General features: G+C 30.9%; 1 protein-coding gene across 7 annotated transcripts in view; it reads left to right on the top strand.

The window, feature by feature from the left end:
- The window catches only part of LOC130677562 (neurogenic protein mastermind-like), a 42,922-nt gene extending 18,973 nt beyond the window's left edge, over positions 1-23,949 (top strand). For 4 of the 7 annotated variants that reach the window (XM_057484358.1, XM_057484360.1, XM_057484361.1 and 1 more), the window contains 6 exons: positions 8,414-10,060; positions 19,191-19,565; positions 20,150-20,327; positions 22,005-22,337; positions 22,546-22,803; positions 22,906-23,949. In XM_057484358.1, coding sequence (XP_057340341.1) covers positions 8,414-10,060; positions 19,191-19,565; positions 20,150-20,327; positions 22,005-22,337; positions 22,546-22,803; positions 22,906-23,162 — 3,048 coding nt within the window. In that variant the 3' untranslated portion in view covers positions 23,163-23,949. Of the gene's footprint in view, positions 1-1,261; positions 3,665-8,413; positions 10,061-19,190; positions 19,566-20,149; positions 20,328-22,004; positions 22,338-22,545; positions 22,804-22,905 lie in introns of those variants that run through there. The other 3 variants (XM_057484365.1, XM_057484364.1, XM_057484362.1) reach the window with 3 other exon arrangements.
- The last annotated feature ends 52 nt before the right edge of the window (positions 23,950-24,001 follow it).

The following is a 24,001-nucleotide window of genomic DNA, read 5'->3' as shown; positions in this document are numbered from 1 at the left end:
TGTATATAAATTTATGAAGGTAATGATGATGAGTTAAAGTATAAGGTATATAATTGAGGTGTGGTTGAGTGACACTGGCGACGTCGCGGTTAGGTATAGTATATAAGCAGGCGTTACAGATGCGTCGCTAGCGGGTTGCTCGTCCGTCCAACGAATCCGGGCGTAGCGTGAAATCCTGATGACGCAACTATGAGTGTGTGTGGATGAGTAGGAGTTGTAGTAGGAGTAGAAGTAGAAGCAGAATAGAACAGAGCCGAACCAGGAGTAAGAGTTGTATTATTATATATGTATATATATAGAGGTATAGAATACCGTAGTGTAGAGCGGCGATGGGTGAAGGAGAGAAGGAGGTTCAAGTGCGCGCGACGTGACATGATGCTCCCCGTGTTGTCAGTACATGTCCCCCGTATCATATCTTGATAAACTCCTAAACCACTAAACAACAATCCTAATCTAAATATGTATTTATGTATATGTATATATAGATTAATGAACATATAGTTATAGGTATGTAATAAGTTTATTACTGACTTATTAAACTTTGAATAAACTCATTTAATTAATTAAACTGATATATAGATTGATAAATAAAATATTAAGTTAGCAGTCAGTAGTCGTTTATACATAAAAGTTATCAGCGTAGATTGCGTGGGTTTCAGTATAAAATTCAAGGGAAATCATGATAAAAAAAAACGTATATAAAATGAGCATAGCGCATGCCGAGAAAAAGGACATTACATACCTAAGTAGAGTGTGTATGCGAATATACGAATGTAAAAAAAAATATAAAGAGAGGGAGAGACATCGAGACTGAGTGAAAGAGAATGATCAGTAGAATAAGTTGATAAAGAAGAGAAGTAAAATGACTCGCGATCAGGACAGTAGTGGTATTATATATATGGTTTTTGTTTTATATGTTTGTGAAACACACGAGGCAACTCGAGACAACCCGAGACTGTACGAGTCGACGCGAGTTATTCTCGTTGTATGTAAGAGAAACGACAAAATCGTGTATTCAGTGGCTGGCGACTCTTTGAGGCGTCAAGAACATTAACGATAGGGTAGTATTGCTTGTGTCGCGGTTTATCCACGAGGCACGTGCTATGCATCGCGTGACAGTTGATAACGTTAACTTGCTGCTACTCGTATCTTACATCAAACTCCAATGTACGACACTGCTTTGAGAAAAAAATACATATATATTTATTTTTAAATAAATATATCAATAGATATTCAAATTATTACGGCCATTATAAACGACTTTGCCCAGTCATTGATGTATAAATAACTCAAACTTATTGTTTTAAAATAAATTTTAATTAAAGTTATTACTTAATTTCATTGTTTATATAATTATTGTTTGTATTTAAATTAATTATATGGTTATTGTTGTTATATTGTGCTCGAGGACATTCGATTGTGTGTTTAAATAACAATAAAACCAATAAGATTATTCGATGAATTGAGAGTTTCTTATCGTGTCTTCCATTAGCAACTCTTATCGTAAGACGAGAATAACTAACTGTAGCGTAAACATTATTCTGAATGCAATGCAATGACGATTATCATTTGGCTTTGGTTGGTTCAAGTGTACATTTTAAATTGATAATTATTATTTTATTTTAAACATTTAACAAAAAAACTTTTAAATTACATTAATTAGTTTGTATTATCCGTACAAATATGTAATAACAAGTTGATAAGTTGATTGTAAATAAAAAATAAAAAAAGTTTGACAACATAAATAAAAACAAAGATGATGATGATGACAACAATGACACGATCGAGGTATTTACCGGCAGCTAAAGTGACTAAATGATAAAGTAAAGAGTGACGGTTGAGGGTAAGCTGTGAAGAGTTGTCGCAAAGTGGTTAGCTGGTGATATCGACATCGAGTCAGTTGACGAGGTGTTGAGAGAAGACGTTGATATATAACGAGGATATACATCAATATATAAATATATGTGTGTGTATATTGTTGATAATGAGGAAGTAAGAGAAAGAGAGTGATTCTGTAAAAGGGGAAAAAGAGAACAAGTATAAGAGCAAGAGAAGAGAGTGGAGATTCCTGGGCACGCGCACTCCACCTGTTAACGTGTAACGGCACGCGCCATCCTCCTCTCCCTCGGCGGCTCCTTTCCTCCTTCATTGGTGTCTCCCTACCCCATGGGAAGTAGTCGCCTCCTCCTCCCACGTTCTTTCCCTCACGCGTGGCACAGAACCGCGAGTTGGGACGCGCAGGAGTCAATCGCTCGTGAGCTTGGACTGCTGCATCAAGAGCTCGATTTTCTCTTCTGTCTTTCATATTTTATTTACTTACTCGAAAATTATCACTTTTAAATACCGTACTGATAACTTTTATTTGCTCTTATCAGCTGATTTGTTTTTTTAATTATCAATTATTATTTATTTTTACATAAATAAAAATACACACGTTAGAATTGGATTTTAAGTATCGATACCAAGATATCAACGAGAGCTATATAAATAATGTATGACAGCCAGTTTTATTTTATGACTTTTGAACAATTGTTTCAATAGTTAAGTACAGAGTATTGTTTTATGGTTTAATAATAATAATCACAACAATAATAAAAAAGGATAAATAGTAATGTGAAAATGCTATTAAAAGTTTTTTATTTTAAACAAGCGTTAAGTGTAATGAGATGGGATTTATTGGTTTGTTGTTGATACAATAATTGACTTTGAAGAGTATACATATACATATATGTATTTATATATATATATGTATTGATGTATGTATGGATGAATAAAATAAGTGTACGATGATTGTAAAGCTGACGTACAAGTGCGCGAGTCAGTATCGAGGGAGGAAGAGTGCTTGAACCACCTGTTGAGGATTTACGAGAGGAAAATTGACAAGTTGTCTATATATATATTCATATTTGTATCTGATAATTATCTTACTTGTTAAATATTTTTCGCGCAATATGTAAATTATTTTGTTGTTTTACTGTGGGTACAAAATGTGAAGACAAGTGACATAATTTTTTGGAGTCAAATGGTACGGAGTTTTGGCGGTTAATTTTTTGAATTGAACGATGAGGAAATTAAAAAGTATCGAAAATTATTTGGACTACTTGTATTTAAATTTAATGGAAATGTCGGTGTCACTGCAGTGTTGGTGTAAATGTGAGTGGGCTTGTAGTCGACAGGCATCACTTGATGTCCGCACAAGGCACTATCAAACATGTTGAAGCTCTGTGTTATCGCTATCACCCATCATCGTACAGCCTGAGTGCTAAAAAAAAAGCCAAAGAGGTCAAGAGTCGCGCGGGAGAGTGCGTGACGGACTCGCGGGCGCACGGGTTCACCCCGCGCTCGATGCGTCCTCCTGTGTGTCTCTTCTTTAAATATATATAAATATATTATATATATATATACATATGTATTGTGTATTTTATTTTTAACTTAGTTATTAATTCTCACTCAACTACTATTCTGTTTTTAACGGACGATTGCTTTTAATTACGATCAGTTATTTGATATCAAATACTGCGAACTGTTGATTTTTTTTACTGTGAAATTGTTTGATAAATATGTTATGGATACAAAGTTATTTTGAATAAAAAAAATATATATTCAATTTAGTATTCAAACAATTTGCGTGGCTACTGCGTCGATTCATCCAGTTGGAATGATGGTATGTCGATATATATGCATATAAATTTATAAAGTTAATATTATAAATTAAAACCATAAAACGTTTATTTTTACACCGGAATTTATTTTTATTAATAAACTCGGCTTAAATATTTCACTTCAATGAAATTTTTCCTGTAATTGACGATTAAAATTTTTTATAAATTTAAAAATATTTGTAATTGATAATTATTTAAAAAAATAATTAATTGTATGTGTGACAGCATCGTTAGTGTATATTGTATACATAAATTTTTAATCCTTTGAGCTTGCGTCTTTTGATGATATGATTGTATATATCTCCCACCTTGGATATATTTAGCTTCGTGACGAGAATCGCTCAAGTGGAGAACGTTCCAAATAATGATATTCATACATACATTAAATAAACATACACACATATATTTATACCTACATACATATATATATTTCAGTCAATATCATGTAAATAAGCCTTGATGAATCTTTCCATTAAATTCCATAAATAACAAAATTATTTAAATATTACCAATAAGACGCTAAAACTAAAAATTACTGCCTACAATATAAAAAGTTAGCGGAGTAAATCCGGAGTGAAACTTACTCCGAAGGGGAGTTCATTTCGATATTGAAATTACGAGCCGGAGTGGAATTCATTCCTAAAAAAAAGTTTATTTTAAATTTAAAACTCCGAATCGGAGTGAATGGGCATTCAAATGAAATCCAAATCACTCCGCTGAAAAAACAAACTTTGAATTTACTCCGTATACGGAATGATTTTTTTTTAAACTCCAGAACTCCAAGTGACAGAGTGAATTCGAATTGAATTAAAATTCGTAATTACTCCGAATTTACTCTCAATTTTTTACAGTCTACATATTTATACATATATACTGTAAAAAATTTTTTGGACCCGGTGTAGTGTAAATGTCTCGGTGTAAAAATTACCCCAAATTCGGTGTTAAATTTAGGCGGGTGAATTTAAAATTTTTACACCGCCAAACGTGTAAATGTTGTTGTTGCTTTAAGAAAATTAATCATAAAAATATTTAAATGTTCAAAATACTTTTTAATATCTAAATAAAATTAATGTAATTAAAAATATTCAATGATCGTTTGTTGCTCATTAATCAAAATTACGAGTAACACGGAATGGTGGAAAAAAAGTAGATTACACCATGTTAAAATTACACGGATGAAAAATTTACACCGTGAGAATTTTACACCGTTATTTCACACTACACCGCCGTGTAAAGTTCTCCAGGTCCATTTTTACACCGAAATTTTTTACATTGTATGTAATTGAAATTATATAGTATGGAGTAGTTAAATTCATAGAGTGCGTCTTAACAAATGGAAAGCAGAGGAAGAAAGATTTAAAAAGCCCACGAGAACCCGATATGTCGCGACTCACCTTCCTTCTATTCGTGAGGATTTTACCGTAGAGGTGGCAAGAGCTGAGGAGGGTGTGTAATACCTCGCGGTGTGGATCGATAGGAAGGCCAGAGGGTTGACTCTCTCTCTATATATATACATATATATATAAATGTATATATACATATATATAAATGTATATATATATATGTGGGTTGGCGCGCGCGCCAACTACTAAGTGTGCTGGCGGTAAGTGTACGTGCTCGTTGAATCCGAAAGAGGCTCGTTGCTTTACTTGCATACTCCTATCTATATAATACACCATTATATTTATCTCTCTCAGTATTTCATACTCTGTTTAAACTCTCTCAGTCTTCTTTATTAATTCCATTTCTATATCCAGCATATTATTTATTTCACGGTTCAGACCTCTGTCGAGACATTCAAAATAACATAAACACCGATCAAGAGTCATGTCATTATTGCCAGACTTGTTTGTCAAAGATAAAAAATATGAAAGAAAAAAAACGTTATTGTTATTTTAATTATTTATTTATTAATATATATGAAGTGTTATAAATCTTGTATTACGTCAATTTTTAAAATATTTATATTATTTTTATTTCCGTTATAAAAAACGGATCAACGTTATCGCGACGATTCTTAGTTCTTAAAAGCTCTCGCGGTTTATAAAACGCATGCGCGCTCCATTATTCTCATCCTCAGGGTCTTGAGCTTTAAAACATGTTCAATAGTCAAATTATTTCGCGCCTTTATGTTATTTTATTTTAAATATTTTATTATAATAAATTTTTAAAAAATATTTAGATATTTTTGTATACTGAATTTAACGATCAGGAATAAAATTAAATAGTAATAGAAACTTATGATATTTTTTTTTTAAATATTCAAGTTCTTATAAATAAGAGGATTGTTTGTGTCAATAGATTGTAATAATGTCTTAACGTTGAACGAGTACGGACTTGAGGGCTTATAACACAACAAAAAGCAAAAGAGAATCCTGGTTAAGCGCGCATAGCAATCGATATCTTGGCGGTACTACGGTGTCATGGAAGTCAAGCCCTGGTCTCACACTCTTAACCCTTCATCAATACCCACAACCATTTAAACGTTCAATTTATTTTTCATGCTACGGTGATATAAACATAAACATTTATGGAAAAAAAAGAGAGTAAATTACGGATAAGTTGATAAAACTTTTAAAATTACCATGGATACCGACGTTAAAACTTTATTTATTTAATTATTGATTGACGTGATAGGGTAATAATCAAAATTACTTGATGAGCTTTCGTTTCGAAGACTACATTGCAAACAATCCAACGTATATCTCTGATTGTTTGTTCAATAGTCCGACACCTTACTGGAGTACTGCCAGAGCTTTTGAAATATTTATAATATTTTTTAAAGTTTTACTGCAGTAACATTTATAATTTATCCAATATTATTATTTACATCCGAAAAATTTATCTCTTATCTTATTTTTTTTACTTTTGACATTTTTTTATTTTATAATTTATGACGTTGAAAAAGTTGTGTTAATAAATTTTATACGGAAGAAAAATTGATGTTACTTGGAAAAAATTTTTTTGATTCAATAATTTTTAAAAAATTCTTTCTTTAATTCATTGTATATTTTGCACTAGTTGGATTTCTTGAGAGAAGAAAATGAATAGTAAATTTCATCATCACATCTTCAGGTACTCAAAAAAAAGGGATTTTTTGACACAAGAAACACTTTTGCATTATGAAATGAAAACAAAAATTTTCTTAAGACTAGAAAAATTCTTGATGCAAGAAATTTTTTGTCCTCACAAGAATTTTTTTCTTAACTCAATAAAATTTTTTTTTTCAATTCATAATGCGAAAAAATTCTTAGAACAAGTAAAAATTTTTTTGCGCCACGAAATCCTTTTTTTTATGATCCGGAAGTTAACAGACAATTAATAATCTTCGATTATTTTTTCAATAAATTGATTACAAGCAAAGAAAAAAACTAAAAATATGCACTTCTAAAAAATTGAAAAAAACTATAAGTGCAATTTTTCCAAATGTTTTTTTTTTATAATTTATCGTTTTGAAAAAAAATCAAAAAATCACTAGACGTCAACTAACTTCAGTATCATTGTTTTTCGTAGGTCTAAAAATTATTAAACTTAAATAAAACAAATATTAATTGTATGAAATTTATATATTCTTATTTCAAGAAAAAATCAAAAAAATTTTTTTTTTTCTCTGTGTATATTTTTTATTTATTGATAAATTAAATAATTTTGTACACTTAAAAAAAAGGATTTCTTGAAACAAGGAAATTTTTCACTTACAAAAAATTTTCTCTCACCCCAAGAAACTTTTTGATTTAAATTCCTAATGCAAAAAATTTTCTTAAGGCGACTAAAAATTTTTTGCGCCAAAAAATAATTTTTTTTTGTGTATTTAATAAGCGCACTGACAAAAAAAAACATTTTGAAATATTTTATTATCTTTTTATAAAAAAATATTATTATTAGAAATTTTTAATCTCATATTTTTAGTGCAAAAATTTCAAGATTATATTAAAAATAGTTTTCTTGTTTGAAGAAATCTGAAATCAACTCGAATTATTTTGTTGGAATAGTGTAAACAAATTTCAATTTTCTGTCAAAAAAATTATTCCTCAACTTTGACATTAAATTATTAATGTAATAATTTTCATTGATTTCCTTCTTAAGAAAATCTTGTTTTTATAAAAGTAATTTTTTTCTCAGTGTAAATTAAAAATATAAAATTTGTAATTTGTAATTAAAAAAATATCATTTTTTAAAAACTGGTCTTACATACGCAATAGTTACTATCAAACAAATATGTCAAGTCATTGCATAATATATTTTTTTTCTTGTTATTGTATTAATGAGTCTGTGGCAATTGAGAAGGCCAATGAAAAATGTATGTAAATATCCATCCGTAATAATTAAACATAAAAGTAATCAAGTGGATATTTCAACAATCTTGTTGATGAGTAGAAAGTGCTGACACTAGATATAACATTGTATCACATTTACATGGCACTTATACATAATAGCTTTCAAAATAAAAAAAAATAGTATATTACATACCTAGGCCAGTAAAATAAGAAAAGTCTCAGAGCACATGTAATTGTTGGCCGAGGCGAAGCCGAGGTTGACAAACATGTGGTCTGAGGCTTTCTTTTTTACTGGCCAAGGTGCGTATACTATTTTTCTGCTCGACGAAGCCGGAAAGTTGCAACTTCGTTCAGGGCAGCGGCCCGAAAGTTGCCACTTTCCGGCCGGAGGGCAGAAAATATATTATTTCAAAAGTATAAATAAATAATTTCATTAAAAAAATAAAATAAATAAATAAAAATTATTTGTTTTAGCAGCAGAAAATATTAAAGAGGACGGCCGAGGACTTGGAGTCAACTGGTGCGAATAACGTGGACAGTAATTTCGGTGAGCCGCCGGTAAAAGTACAATGTACTCAACAAGGTCCTCAGCAGCACCAGCATCAGCAAACCCAATCGTCGAGTGGAGCTGGAGGAGCTCATCATGGTATGGGTCAGCATCCGGCTGGCAACGGGACAAATTCAACGGGACCTCAGGGTCCTAATAATCCTGGCGGTGGTAGTACAGGTTCAACTTGTACCGGTAACAATACCAATGAAGGTCTTACCAAGTTTTCTGTTGAGATTGTTCAGCAGTTGGAATTTACAACTTCCGCTGCTAATTCCCAAGCCCAACAGATATCGACAAATGTTACGGTCAAAGCATTGACAAACACATCTGTGAAAAGTGATTTAGTGAATGCATCATCGTCCCCGAAATCTGGTTTAGACAATAATTCTTCCAATGTTGTATCTTCTAGGACTACATCAAATAATCAAAGTGGCGGGATCGGATGTGTTGATATTGGTAATTTAGTTGAGTGTAAACAGGAACCGGACAATGATTTTGTTGATCTCGAACAGTGTGCCGCGGCTGTTGTTAAAGACGCTGCAGCAAATGGCGCCGGTTTTCCTGGATTTTCTGATTTTATCGACGAAACTGGTGACGAAATGCTGACGTCTGATACCTTTAAAGATCTCATATCTGAAATAACAGATTACCCGGCGTTGATGGATGAGTTTGACTTTGATGACAAGGGAATAGATTCTCTGACATCGGGTGTTAATCATGGAAACAGTGGAGTTCCAGGAGCTCCCGGTGGATCTGTTGGTAATTCCGGTCCAATGAATAATGGGCAAATTAAAATAGAAGATGATAAAGATGCCGTTCATCAGCATATTAATGGTGGAAATAGTGGACCAAATGGTGCGATTGGTTCAAACTCAAGTCCCGGACTTGGTTCATCATCCCAACAATATTCACCTGCTCGCTTGCCTTACTCAGGTTTAGATTTCAAATCAGAAATGAGTCCAGCTGCTCAGACGTTGAAACAAATGGCCGAGCAACATCAGCACAAAAGTCAGCAAATGGGTCTCGGACCATTTAATCCAACCGGCAATTCGGCCCGTGGTCCTGCCTCAAGATCTCCTTACACTGAATTTCCACAATTTGGTGGCAATAACGATTATCTCGGTAGTCCTGGTAGCAATGGTACCACCGGTAATCAAAATCAAAACGCTCCAAATTCCGTAACAGCTTCTTACCACAAGAGCACCAGTAATCCGGGCTTCCAATCACAACCGACTAATGATATGTTCGGTACGCAGACTCCGTTCGCCGGACTGAGTGATATGAAGAGATCACAGTCGATGAGCGGTAAACCTAATATGCTTGGACCGACAAGTTACAAGCAACAATATTCTCCATACGGTAGTCCAGGTTCAATGCCTAATCACGGAAGTCCTGGCTATCCTTTGCCATCTCGTGGAGCACCCGGACCCGGCCCTAATCAAGCTGGCTCCGGGCCGGGTCCTTTCACGAATTCAACTCCTCCACGACCTCCTTCCGGTTCGGGATCAGCAACCCTGCAAATAAACCAAGCACAGCAACTGCATATATCCAATCCTGGACATAATATACAGGTAAGATTTAATAACATACATATTTGAATTTAATATCTGTTGCGTGGAATGACGCAGGTATTTTTGTTGACATTGAATGACTAGAGGCATAGCGGAGTCGACGTAGTTATCATCACTGTCGTTGTCGTCGTCGCTGTTGGTATGGAGCGAGGGTGTTGGTAGTGATGGTATGGTACATAACCCCGGTGTACAGTAACATCAGCTAGTGTAGAGTACCGGCACTGCTAGTGCGCCACCAAGCGCAACAAGTTGTTTCCCCTACTTAAATACATCATCATCCCACCTTCCCCCGGTTCTATACTGACATTCTAAAGCTTACTATTGCATTGATACCTTGACGGCGCGTCTCGATATGCGCAGCTCACGCTGTGCTATGTCTGCTCCATTTAATAACCACCGCAATAAACACATTCCCATACTCCTTAAACTTGATAATAGTTTTAATCTGTTACACTTAATATCATTGTTAATTAACTCATTTTTGGCTTAAACTTAAATCCCTATTTTTTATCATATACATATATGCTAATTTCGTTTTGTTTCCAGGCTTATCGTCATATCTTCGTAAACAATTAAATTGATGATTTAACATTTTATAAAACTCCTTATAAATTTATATACCAAGAATCTTGTCACTCGATTCAAGTAACCCTTGGTCACCTTTATGTAAAACAGCGAGCGTTAATTGCGGAAACATTCAAACTTTTTTTTTTATACCAAAGAATGATCGAGGGGAAAAATATATAGTATACAAACACGCGTGTTGTGTCGTCGCGATGATAATTTTATGTTTTGCTTTAGTATGCTTAACTAACTTAAGTATAATTTAACGATAGAACAAGCCCAAGGTGTTCTTTTGTATTCAGATTATTTACATATGTACCGGTTTTAATGGAGATATTTGTAGGCCGATTTCCGGTTAAACTATTGAGGGTAAAACATAATATATTATACTGATCGATAAATATCAGTATCTTCAGACATAACATTTTTTTTATTACATATTCAAATTAACAAAATTATTTTTCCTTTAAAAATATATCTGATTTTTTTTTTTACCCTGAAATATTTTACATTTTGTTTAAATATTTTATTAAAATTTATTTTAATTATTAAATGAATATTTAAATTTTTTTCTTATACAAAAAAAATTTATTGAGCCAAGAAATTTTTTCTTTTCATTTCAAAATTCAAAATTTTTCTCGCGCCAAGAAAATTCAATTGATAATACAAAAAATTTATAATTAATCTTAAAAAATTTTATTTATAAACTTAAACTAACCGTGAATTTTTATGATCCTAAAGTTAACAGACAATTAAAAATTTTTTGATTATTTATTTTAAACAAATCAATTACAAAAAAATAAATTAAACAAATGTACGTATAGAAAATTAAAAAAACTATCAGTGCAATTTTTTAAAATACGTTTTATTTTTATAATTTATCGTTCTGATAAAATTCAAAAAATTATTAGATGTCGGCAAACTTCAGTATCATGAATTTTTATTTTATAATAAATATTTTTTCATTGATGTAAATATTCTCTGGTTGAAGTAAAGAGTTTTAAGTGCGTTACAAGTATACAGTAGTTGAACACGTATAACTGAACAACATAACAGAAAAACACATTCCATGCACAATAATAATCGTGTCTAGAGTGTACGGTGCTGAAATCAATACTCATATGCCTCACTTTTTGTAACCTACATTGCGTCAACTATGGTTTAAATTGTTGTAAACATTATTATCATTATTATTATTATTAGTATAATTTTCATCATCAAGTACCTTCACTTAATTATTTGTCAATTGTATTTGGCTTAAAAAAAATTTCTCAATTCATAAAAGTAAAAATAATAATTATTAAAAATATTGTTTTTAAAAATTCATTACTGTCATACAATTATTTGTCTTACATTGGTGAATCGTGCGACAAGTCGTGGTTTGCGACGGGGCTACGACTTGCTAATTTTAGCTCGACCATGACATCAGTGCGCGTCACTCGGTTCGTTTCTATTCTCGCGCAATTGTTTCGCGCAGGTATTATTTACTTATTACTAAAGATATCTGTATTAAAAGAATTGTCTGTATTAAAAAATATAAACAATTTTTATCGATAGATCGATGATTGTAAAATATAAAAATTTAGATTTCAAATTTAAATTTAAATAATTCGTCTATGTTATAAAATTAAATTTGATAATAGTCAATTATCAAAGAAATATCAACTTTATTTCTTATCGTTATATTTTTGGATTTGTATTTTTAAAATAAGAAAATAAGTCATTCTTAGTCTATGACTCGCGTTTTAAACGATAAGATAAATTCTTTTCAGGTTACCGGAAATGGTATAAAATATACAATACGATAGCAAAAAATAAAACGTGTAATTAATACAACAAATATTTTTTCAACAAGTGTCAATTGAATGATTTATATTGAAGATAAATGTCATGATACAGTTAATACACTTTATTTGATATCGGTTAGCCTGTAAATAAATTGGATTGTACTACAGTACAGTACACTACACTACACTAGTGATATCATCATGCCCTTTGAGCGGCTTAAATTCATCGCACTGATTTAAATGAAAGAGATATATTTAAATAAATTAACATTTTCACTTTATTTATACATTATATTACACTGTTTTAAATTTATCTTTATATTTAAAACAAATTACTGCAAGTTATTATCAAATTGCAAAAAAATTGCCGACTGAAAGTAAATAATCTTGATTCAAGAAATTTTTTTTGAAAGCTTCAATTCTTGCGGGTAAAGTAGAAATCTCTTCTGACCAACCAAATTCTCTTGGCTCAAAAAAATCTTTACGGTTCCCAAAAACGTTTGCCTTCCAAAATATTTTCTAGACTTTTTTCTGTGTAGGGCAGAGGTACCATTTTTGACGACTTTAGGGCGAGTATTGGGAACTTGAAAAATTTAAATAGAATACTTTGTAAAAGACGCAGTGATATATTTAATTTTTAAAATGAAGACAAAGATACTTTTATTACGTTGTTACAATGGAAATTTTATTTTACTTTTTCATTAATTAAAATAAAGTAATGGATGCCCAAAAATAGAGCTGTGGCTACGAATGATACTTCTACCTTAAATTAATTTATTTACATACTTTATTTTTATATTACTGTCAATTTTCAAGTCATAAATGTCATAAAAATTGAAATCACAATTTATTTTATTTTACTTCATTTAAATAACTTTTTTAGTCCATTAGTCGGTTAATTTTAAATAATATTTATTTTAAAGCTGATAGTTATTTAAAAAATCATAATTTGAATTTATAATTAGTTTTTGAATACGAGAAATATCATAGCAAGTCTTAATAAACTCACAATTATCAAAAACTAATGAAGGTTTTTTAAAAAAAGTTAGTACTGTATTTTAAAAATTTTTTGAATTTAAATCCAATTCACAATTTTGATTAATCACATAATATACATTTTTAAAGAGTCATATTGTATTTTCATTAAAGATTAGTCGGTAATTTTTTTGAGTATATGAACAAATCGATTTCCATGTAAAATTAATAAATTTAATTTAATTTCCATGAAAATTATCTTTGAAAAACGAACAAAATTTTAACACTGCATTCTCAGACATTGCTCCCCACTCACATTTTTTAAATATGTTGATTACTTTCAACTGTCGTAACTGTATCAAAATTCAATTAATTAATTAATTTAAAAAAAATGAAGCATTCGTTTGAAAAGTAAAATGCAATTATAGTTTTTCTAGGATGTATATTTTGAAAAAATGAATTATAGTTGTTTTGAATACACTATTGTCGAAATTTCTAAAATAAATTTGAAAATCAAATTGCATTTTTATTAAAGATTATGCTTTAATTTTTAAAATCATCTAAACAAATCAATATTGCTATAAAAAATTAACAAATAAAATTGAATTTCCATGACAATTATCCGTGAAAATCGAACAAAATTTTTAACACTGCATTCTCAGGCATTGCCCCCCCCCCACCCCCATTTTTTAAATGTGTCGATTACTTTCAATTGTCATAATTATTAAAAGTCAATTAATTAATTAATCTAAAAAAATGAACCATTCGTTTTAAAAAGGAAAGCGCAGTTATAATTATCCTTGGAAGCAGATTTTTGAAAAAATTAATTATAGTTGTTCCAAAGAACTATTTAACAAAATTTTTTTACATAAATTTGAAATTCAAATTGTATTTTTATTAAAGATTATGCTTTAATTTTTCAAATTATCTGAACAAATCAATATTGATCTAAAAAGTTAATGACTTTTATTGAATTCCCATATCAATTATTTTTGAGAGTCGATTAAATTTTGAACAGTACCATTACAAAATACTTTATTAACACTACTATTTAAAACACTTTATTAACGTAACCTTTATTATCTGATAAAGATTTTATTTATTCCATTTCAAGGACTCGTCCACTTTAAAAAATATAAACATTCCAAATAAAATATCATTTTATAACTTTGAGAACAGTCTTCTTTTCATTATATACAAAGGGTGAAAGTTGTACTCATAAATATGTTGTGTCACGTTTTATTCATATATATCTATACATACATACATACATATTATTGTTACAGAGTTATAACACAATATAGAATTATTTATAGGGCGTGGTAACGGATGTAGATATATATTTTTGATGGTACAATTTTCCCGTTAAGTGTGACGTAAGTCCATATGTTAATCTAGTTAGGTTTATACATATCAACCTTCCTCGAATTATCCATCAGTCTCTTATATTAACGTACGTGCGTATATTATGCATTTAAATTCCGCTACTGCTTTAATATATGTACATACATCTATATTTATATTGATAAATTAATAATAGTAGTAGAGCAGATGACGATAGTTAAACATAACTTTGCGGGCTATATCAAGTGTTAAACCCCTAAGCTCTGTAACGGGTTGCGTTGGTTGGATCTCGGAATATTCGCTTTTGAATTTTTAATTTTCTGTACATAGTTAAACAAGTAAATGCACATACATAGATATACATGATATATATATATATATATATATATATATATATATATATATATATATATATATATATATATATATAGAGTGACCTCGGACGGGATGTTTAGACGATCGATCGGGAGCACAGCTCGCTTACTATGGGGTGTGCTTTTACTAATTGGATCCGGTCTCTCTGGAGTTGCGCTGTATTCCAGACTCAATCTATTTTTACTCGGATAACTTTTTTTGTTTATTTATAATTGAGATTTTATATAGAATTTTTTTGAAAATCTTCATTGGTACCAGATATTTCGCGATAGAGAAGGACATGTTGTATATTTGCGAGTAAAAAAAAATGGGATGAAATAGTGACGGATAGACTAAAGCATCTTTTGAAACTAGGGCAAGTTTGTACACGGTTCTCGTGTGCAGGGAGCAAGAGCCTCGGGTCGATGATCCGGCATTCATAATCGCTGCGGCTCTTCTAGAGGCTGCTTGGTTGCTGCTAGCTGCTGGAGAGTACAGTGAGAGAGGTGCGGCCTGGGCGGTGTCGACTTATTCCTCTCCTCAACGATCCGAGAATCCAGATACCACTCTGACATTACTGTTGTACCGATAACATTCTTAAATATATATATATATATATACACACTATTTTTTTTACTTATTATACTCTTTGAACAACTGAATGTAGTCTCTGTACTTCTTATTGCCAACATTTTTGTTCCCTTGGACAAATACTCTTGACCGACTAACAGATCCAGACCAAATAGACCAGAAAACCAGCCAATTTTTTATCATTCATATATATTTAGATATTTTTTTCTTATTAATCGTACTTGATTATTCAATTTCCCCGTATGAAAAATTAATATATGGTTAAAATATATAAAATCATATATGTTTGCAACAAAAAAACATATGATATATTATATTGTATATTATAAAAAATCGTATAGAGATTTTCGCAAATTTAATATAAAATTATATACAGTAGTAAATATATGTATTCCATATCTGTAACTTATACATTTTTTTTTATATTCAAAAAATATGAAATTTATATATGAAACGAAATATTTTATTTGGTGTATGCATATGTATATGGGTATATATATTCCCATCGAATTAGCCGATTTTGAAAATTTTAACTGCAATTTAACGAGTATATCAAAATTTAGATCTAATTCAATTGGAGTTAGTCATACTAATAAAAATTTATTTTTTACCATATACATGTTTTTCCATATATTTTTCGCATATAAAAGAAATATATATTCTATATATGCTAAACATATACGGACTCGTATATGATGAATATTATATTTTTTACTATAAAAAAAATATATCAGAAAATATAGTTAAACTGGTCACATATATTTTCTGATATTTATCATATACTTTGACCATATATGTTATTTTCATACGGGTCCTTATCTACTGCTCGTGTTAATTTTCATCATTACACATTTTAAAAAAGCTTGACTATTTAAAAGTCAACTTTTACATACAGAAATAAAATTAAAAATGAAAAATTACCACGTAAAGTTATATATTCAGTCGCATATATATATGCATAGAAACATATCAGTAAAGTGAACTCGGAAAAATAATCTTTCGCACGATCTTTGCGACACCTTGTACATGGCGCTTGGATGCAATTTCAAATGCCCTACCGTTGATCACGGATAGTACATGTATATACGCTCGCGTATCAGACACGTATGGAAGCAGACAGAATATATACAGAGCACTAAATGCCCGCTATCGGAAATCGATATCGGCCAGCCACAGCCACAGCCAGCAGCCACTCTTTGCCTTCTCTAACACACACTTAACCACCCCACACTATTCACTCAATACTCAATACAATATACATATCCAATACACACTCCCATTACATATATTTTCTCCCAACGATTTAGTTTTATGCTGATATTACAGCATCCTACTTAAGTATTTTCCCGATGTCTAGATCTATTTTACTCTAGTCGGTCCATACCGCGCTGCGTATATAAGCTACTGATAAAAAAAACAAAATATATGTTTTTCTTGCTGTTAAATTTATTCCCCTCTTTAATAAGTTGTCAAGAGCGTACAAGTGTGTACATGATTTTGATCTTAGCTAAATCTTTGTACACTTGTTCTCTCTCTCAAGCTGTTTAAGTTGAGGTACAGTAAGAGGGTTTATGTTGAGGTCAGCGTCCGTAGATCCTCGTGTGTAATGTAGATTTATTTAAAAACTATTAAAATTTTTTTACGTCTTGATCATACACTGAGAGAAAAAAAACTTTTCGAATTATTGTATTTCTTTACCACAAGAAATTATCATATTCAAAATTTTAAATCTAATATATTTTTGGTGCAAAAATTTATTATACTGACAGTAGCTGGCATCAGACAAGTTTGTTATTTTTATAAAGAACTTACTTGTAAATAAAAAAAAAAAATTTTAGAATATTCACATGAAGATTTTTTAAGATTTTTTCTATGAATATTTTATTTCTTTCTTCAAAATGAATTTATTTTTTTAATATCTGCTACTTTCTTATCTTAAAAATTTGAAGATTTTTAAAATAATTTTTTTAATCAAAAAAACACAAGTTTATTTCAAAATATTTTCATTTTTTTTGCAGTAGTGTAAATAACCCGGATAAAAAAATTTTTGTTCACAATTAATTTATATCTAAATTTCATCTCAAAACTCAGATTGTGACACAAATATGAGTTTCATCATGAATTTGTATCCATAACTTTAATCACGACAAAATTATGACTGTCAAATTTTTGTCCGATTCGAATAGAAGTTCATTCACTAAATTAATTTTCCAATCGAAACTGATTTACGTAAATCAAGTACTGGATAGTATAAATTTATTGGTAATTTCTGAATCGATAAATTTTACAAAAGGTTTAATTCAGTCAAGTTTCTATCCAAGTCATCCCAAGTCCAATTCAAAGACGTAATATAGTATATTGTGTGACAAGGGATGAAACAAGACGATTTCAGACTAGGGTGAAGTTGGTTGTCATCACCCGTAGTCTGAAATTGTGTTTCATCCTGAGTCACACACCATATTTTTCATGATTTCCTGCATCGAAACTTAAAGAGTCAGTGTCAGTAGCCAGTACGAACGTTAATTTTAAGCCGATAATAAGGAGAACTGTTAGAAAATGAAAAATCTGCGATTTACAGTCACTTATTAAATAGTAAATAAGACAAAAATATTATTTTCACTCATTTTTTAGTAATTTTATTTGGTTAATAAAACTGTCACTTAAAAAACGAAATGAGTAAACTGAAATGACAAGCAAACAAATGAGAATGATAAGGCTGCAAATGAACATTAAATATCACTAACACCGCGCAGAAACAATTGTGTTTCTTCCCAAGGGAAGAAACGCGCATGTTTCTGCCCGCTGTATGAAGGTATTTTTGAATTACGAATTCGCAGGGCAGTTGTTTGCAGCATCGGCTTGAAATTATCTTGTTTCGACTGGCTGTAGAGACACTGAAACGCTAAGTTTCGATGCTGGTATCATGAAAAATTAATTTTAAAATTGATACGGATTTTACCAGACGAAAAGTTTGAAAAGAAGTAAATTTATGATGAAAGTCATTTTTGTGTCACGATCTGAGCTTTGTCATGAAATTCAGATCCAAATTCATTGTGAAAAAAATTTTTTTTTTTTTACGCGGGAAATTTCGATTTTCTTCAGAAAAAAATGATTCTTCGCGCGAAATATGAATTTAATAATGAGATATTTTATATTAATTTATTACTCAAAAAATATTGGTTTTACAAAAGTTATTTTTTTTCTCAGTGTATTAATAATCACGATTACAATAAAATAAATACAAAACTTTAATTAAATGATTTAAAAAAAATTAAATTATTTAAAATTTGAGTTCTTGAATAACTAAAATTAATTTAACTTATTGACTCAAGAAAACGGAGTTATTTTTAGGCGAAGCCTTGAACTGTCGAGTGACTCACTGCGATAGTTTTTAAGATACTGTGAATTACTGATTAATAATTATTTATTTAATCTAATCTAATAATAATTTTATAAAACAATATGATTATTAAATTAAATGGATGATTTTTAAAATTTTTATAAAATATTTCTAGGTGTCAGCAGGCCAACATATGCAATTATCCGGTGACTTGAAACCCGGTGTCTCGGTGGCAGCACAACAGGGCATGTACTTTAATCAAACGCAAAATCAAACATCATCAGGACAACAAGATACATACTGCTCGGTATCGCAATCCCAGACAATCAATTTTACTCAGCAGAGCCTGAGGCAACGAGCTGCTGCTGCCGCTGCCGCGGCTGCTGCGGCGGGTGGTGTACCGGGACAACCTGGACCGGGTGCACCACCGCCTAGAAATCATTCACAACAAGTACCGACAAACCAAGTTGATCCACATCAACATGCCAAGCTTGTTCAACAACAACAGCAACAGCAACAGCAACAACAGCAGATGCTGCGCGCCCAACAGGTTAATATTTATTACCTAATATTGTTTTATTTATTTAGTAAATATTTATATAGTAAAGTAATACTTGAAATATAAACATCTATATCTATAATAATAATATTAATAATAACAATAATAAATAAATAAATAAAGTTGGTGTACACATATACAGATTAAAGTGGAAAGTGTGTGCGCAACAGGTATATACTTTTTTAGTCTCATTCTCTTTCTTCTTCTGTGTTGTTCGGTCTTGGCAACTTTTGTTCAATTCAAGTTACTAAAAAGAGACACATGTATACAGACCAACTTGAGAAAGAGCACGGATTCATGCACGAAGAGGCAAGTGGTTGCGGGACAATGAATGGAAACTTTTTTTTTTATTTATATTTCTATTCTTATTTATTTATTTTGTTATTTTATTATTACACGTTAACGTTTAAATTGAGGCGCGTAAGCATCCGGCAGTTAACGATACCCTGATATCAGTGTAACACTTTTTTAAAATTATAAATATTTCATTTAAAATACGACACTATCGTCAAATTATCGTAGGATATGACATTAATAATAAATATTGAGGATTATTTATCGTTTTGTGTTAATAGGTAATGCAACATCAGCAGCATTTGGCAGGTGGAATGGGTGGCGTACGACCACCACCACCTGAGTATAAAACAGCACAAGCGCAAATGATGCATGCTGGTATTGGTATGGGTCAACAAGCGAGGTTTCCTAATCAAGGGTCAATAAGAAGAGTTGCACAGCAACCTATGCCACCTTCGGGTAATTATACTATTTATTTAATCGATAATTATATTTTACTGTAAGCCAAAAAAAAATGACATTGGCAGCCAGAATGGAGGGTAGATTTTTCTAAAGTTCTAAAAATTTTGAGTTCTCATAAAAGCAGTAAAATGTCTGTCATTAAAACCATACTTAGTAAATTTATTGATTTTGTTCAAATTTTCAAAGCTATCAAATTATTGGAAAAAATAATAAAACTTCTGGTTTAAAAACAAAAATTAGAGCTTGTTAAAGAAACTTTTTTGAGAAATTGCCTTTAAACTTTAGTTGTATGAACTTTAATATTGAAAAAATGATTTTTTTGAAAAATCGGTAAAATTTGAAACAACGATAACTTCTAAAGTAATCAATCGATTTAGCCCATCTTTGAACTTGATCAAGATTATTGACTGTAGACTGAGTGTAGAAAATTTGATTAAGATCCGATAAGAATTGTAGGCAGTACCGTGATGACAAGACTGGTTCTATTGCATATATACTAAAGCGATTCAAAAAAATCGACTTTTTTTTCAAAAACCCTCTATTAAATAGTTGCAGGGAATTGAAATAAGATGCCTATTAAGATGAGCTCTTAATATTAATATATAGAGGTCGCTCATCGCGATTTTCTATTTCCCATTCAATAACAAAGGAAAAAAAATTTTAAGTTTGGAATTTTACACCTCGACAATGGCTCATTGTACAGATAAGTTCAGGATGTAATTTTGTAGAAAATTAAACGCTCTACAAAAAAAGTCTCTTATTTTTTGATAAATTCATCTGTTCAAAAGTTATTGGCGTTTGAAGTCAAATTTATAGTAAATTTCGAGATCTTTTTACTTTTCCAGCGAAGCTATCAGACTTATAAAATATCATAGGATCTTTTTTGTAGCTAATGTTATTCCTTACAAATTATCTTTGATAAAGTTTTTTAAAACTCCGCATTGTTTTCTTGTTATTTCCATTTTAATGTCAAGCCCTTGAAATCGATCAGAACACTATTTTTTTTTTTAGAGCTTGACATTAAAATGGAAATAACTAGCAAACAATGCGGAATTTTGAAAAACTTTATCAGAGATACTTTGTAGGAAATGAAATTGTCTACCAAAAAGGTCCTATGACATTTTCTGATAACTCTGATAATTTCGCTGGAAAAGTACAAAGATCTCGAAATTTACTATAAATTTGATTTCAAGCTCTAATAACTTTTCAATAGATGGATTTATCAAACAATAATAAGAGACTTTTTTTGTAGAGCGTTTAATTTTCTACGAAATTAGATCCTGAACTTATTTATACAATGAGCCATTGCCGAGGTTTAAAATTCCAAACTTGATAATTTTTTTTCCCATTTTATTCAAATGGGAAATCAAAAATCACGAAGAGGTGACTCTTATTATTAATATTAAGAGCTCAAACTCTACGAGAATTTTTTTCATCATCTTGAACGATATTTTCACGGGAACTAAAGAAACAAAATTAGTTACCTCCCTAATACACACATATGTAAATTTTTTAACGATTTGGTTTTTGTTCGGAACCTACTTGACCAATTATGGCAGGTTATGGCGAAATTCCTTGAAAAATCTACCATAAGAACAAACACAATAGTTAGATTTTATAAAAATCCACCTAAGAAAAAATGAAATTATTAATTATTAAATAATTGATCGATAGGACCAATGATGAGGCCACCATTAGCCCAACAACAGCAGCAACAACAGCAGCAGCAACAGCAGCAGCAAGCGTTACATGCAGGCGGCAACATGTATATGAGTAATGTAGGCGGGGGTATGCCCATTAATAATATGCATCAGATGCACCAGAGATTAGGATATCCAAGGACGAATAATCAGCGACCGCCAAATGTTAGCGTCGGTCCACCAGAAGGTCTAGGTAATAATATCGGTGGCCGTGGCACACAACAAGAATGGCGACATCTTCTCATGCACCAACAACAGGGCTTTCAAGCGCAGATGCGTCCGCAATTTAGTCAACAACCCCATCAAGGTAATTATGATAGTTATCATTGTCAAGTCATTTAATTTAATTTAATACATTATTATATATCTGCGCGAAGTATAATTAAGCATTAATATATAGTATATTATAATATTTTATGATATATATCTGTTCTGTGTCTGTAAAAGTATATGCTATATACAGATACGGTATTGGTATAATCGATAGGAATTATAAAATATAAATTTGATTAAAGGTGGGTTTGGTATGGGTGCTGGTACTGGTGGTGGTATGCAAATGAATGCCACTCAAATGCAACATCAGCAGCTGATACGGTCACAAAGTAGTGGAATGAGTGGTGGTGCGATGAACAATAATTCACAGATGCAACAGTTATTGTCTCAACAGCATCAGCAGCAGACACTGGCAATGCAACAGGGAAATAGTCAAATGTCAATGCAGATGCAAATGTCACAATCAGCATCCGTTAATTCTGTTTCAAACACTGGAACTGGTGAGAATCTATCTAATTACCGATCTATCAAATTTTAACTGTTGATTATTCAGTTATTTAAGTAATAAATGTTTTTTTTTTTTTTTTTAATTTTAAAATCAGGATCTCCGCTGCATCCTCATCAGCAGTACGGGTCTGGTAGTCCGGGAGTCAGATCATTGCCACCACCACAACAGCAGCAGCAGCAGCTCAACCAACAGCAAGCTTCAACGACAAACGATTCGTCAGTTGCGACAGCCGCTGATTTTAGTCTTGAATTTTTTGAAACTCTTCCTGCTAGTGATGCGTCGACTTTTAACCCTCAAGAACTACTTAATTCGTTGGACTCATCGGGGAACTTTAATCTCGATTTAATTTAATTTATTTGTTGTTAACAATCAGCTGTTGATGTACATAGAAGACAAATAGGCAATCACGTTTTAGTCAATTTAATTATTATTATTATTGCTATAAAAACAGTTATTATTTTATAGCAATTAACATATGAAGAGAGCTAAGAAGAGAGTAAAAGCAATCCGATCAACGTTTGATCATTATTTGTTGACTGCTTTCTCTCTCTGAATTAACTTACTCTCAATCTCTCACTCTCTATCTGGCATCTGAGTGCTCTTGTCGACGACCCAAGTGTACCTTCGACGAGCACTCTGTCAATGCAATTATTATTTTTTTTTTTAATTTAAAATTTTTCGATACATTTTCTTACTTCGGTTATGGTCCTGAAGTCTGCAGACAATTAACAATTTTTGAATTTTATTTTTTTTTCAATAAATCAATTACAAAAAAAAAAAAAAAAAAAAATATACACATGTAGAAAATTTAATAAACTACAGGTGCAATTTTTTCAAATATTTTTTTTTTATAATTTATCGTTTTTAAAAAAATTCAAAAATTATTAGACGTCGGCTGACTTCAGTATCATTGCACTTTATCGTGTGTTAACTCCGGAATAGGATTGTACGGAAATAATAATTGTAATCATTACAATTACAAACATATTATATATGTATGACAAGGTTGAATTAATATTATCAATAGATAAAATTTCTGTCTAAAAGTAGACCAATACACAATAAAAAAATCTTGAGTATTTAATAATGAACTGTCAAATGCTAAAGTAATGATTACAAATCAACTGAAATTTAAAAACGTTTATTTTAAATTTAAATTATGTCAATTAAATAAACTGGATAGAAAATTT

Source organism: Microplitis mediator, chromosome 11, assembly GCF_029852145.1.
Source record: "Microplitis mediator isolate UGA2020A chromosome 11, iyMicMedi2.1, whole genome shotgun sequence".
In the NCBI taxonomy this organism is placed as follows: Eukaryota; Metazoa; Arthropoda; class Insecta; order Hymenoptera; family Braconidae; genus Microplitis; species Microplitis mediator.
The sequence above is the reverse complement of the archived record's forward strand: the minus strand, read 5'-3'. Positions and strand labels throughout refer to the sequence as shown.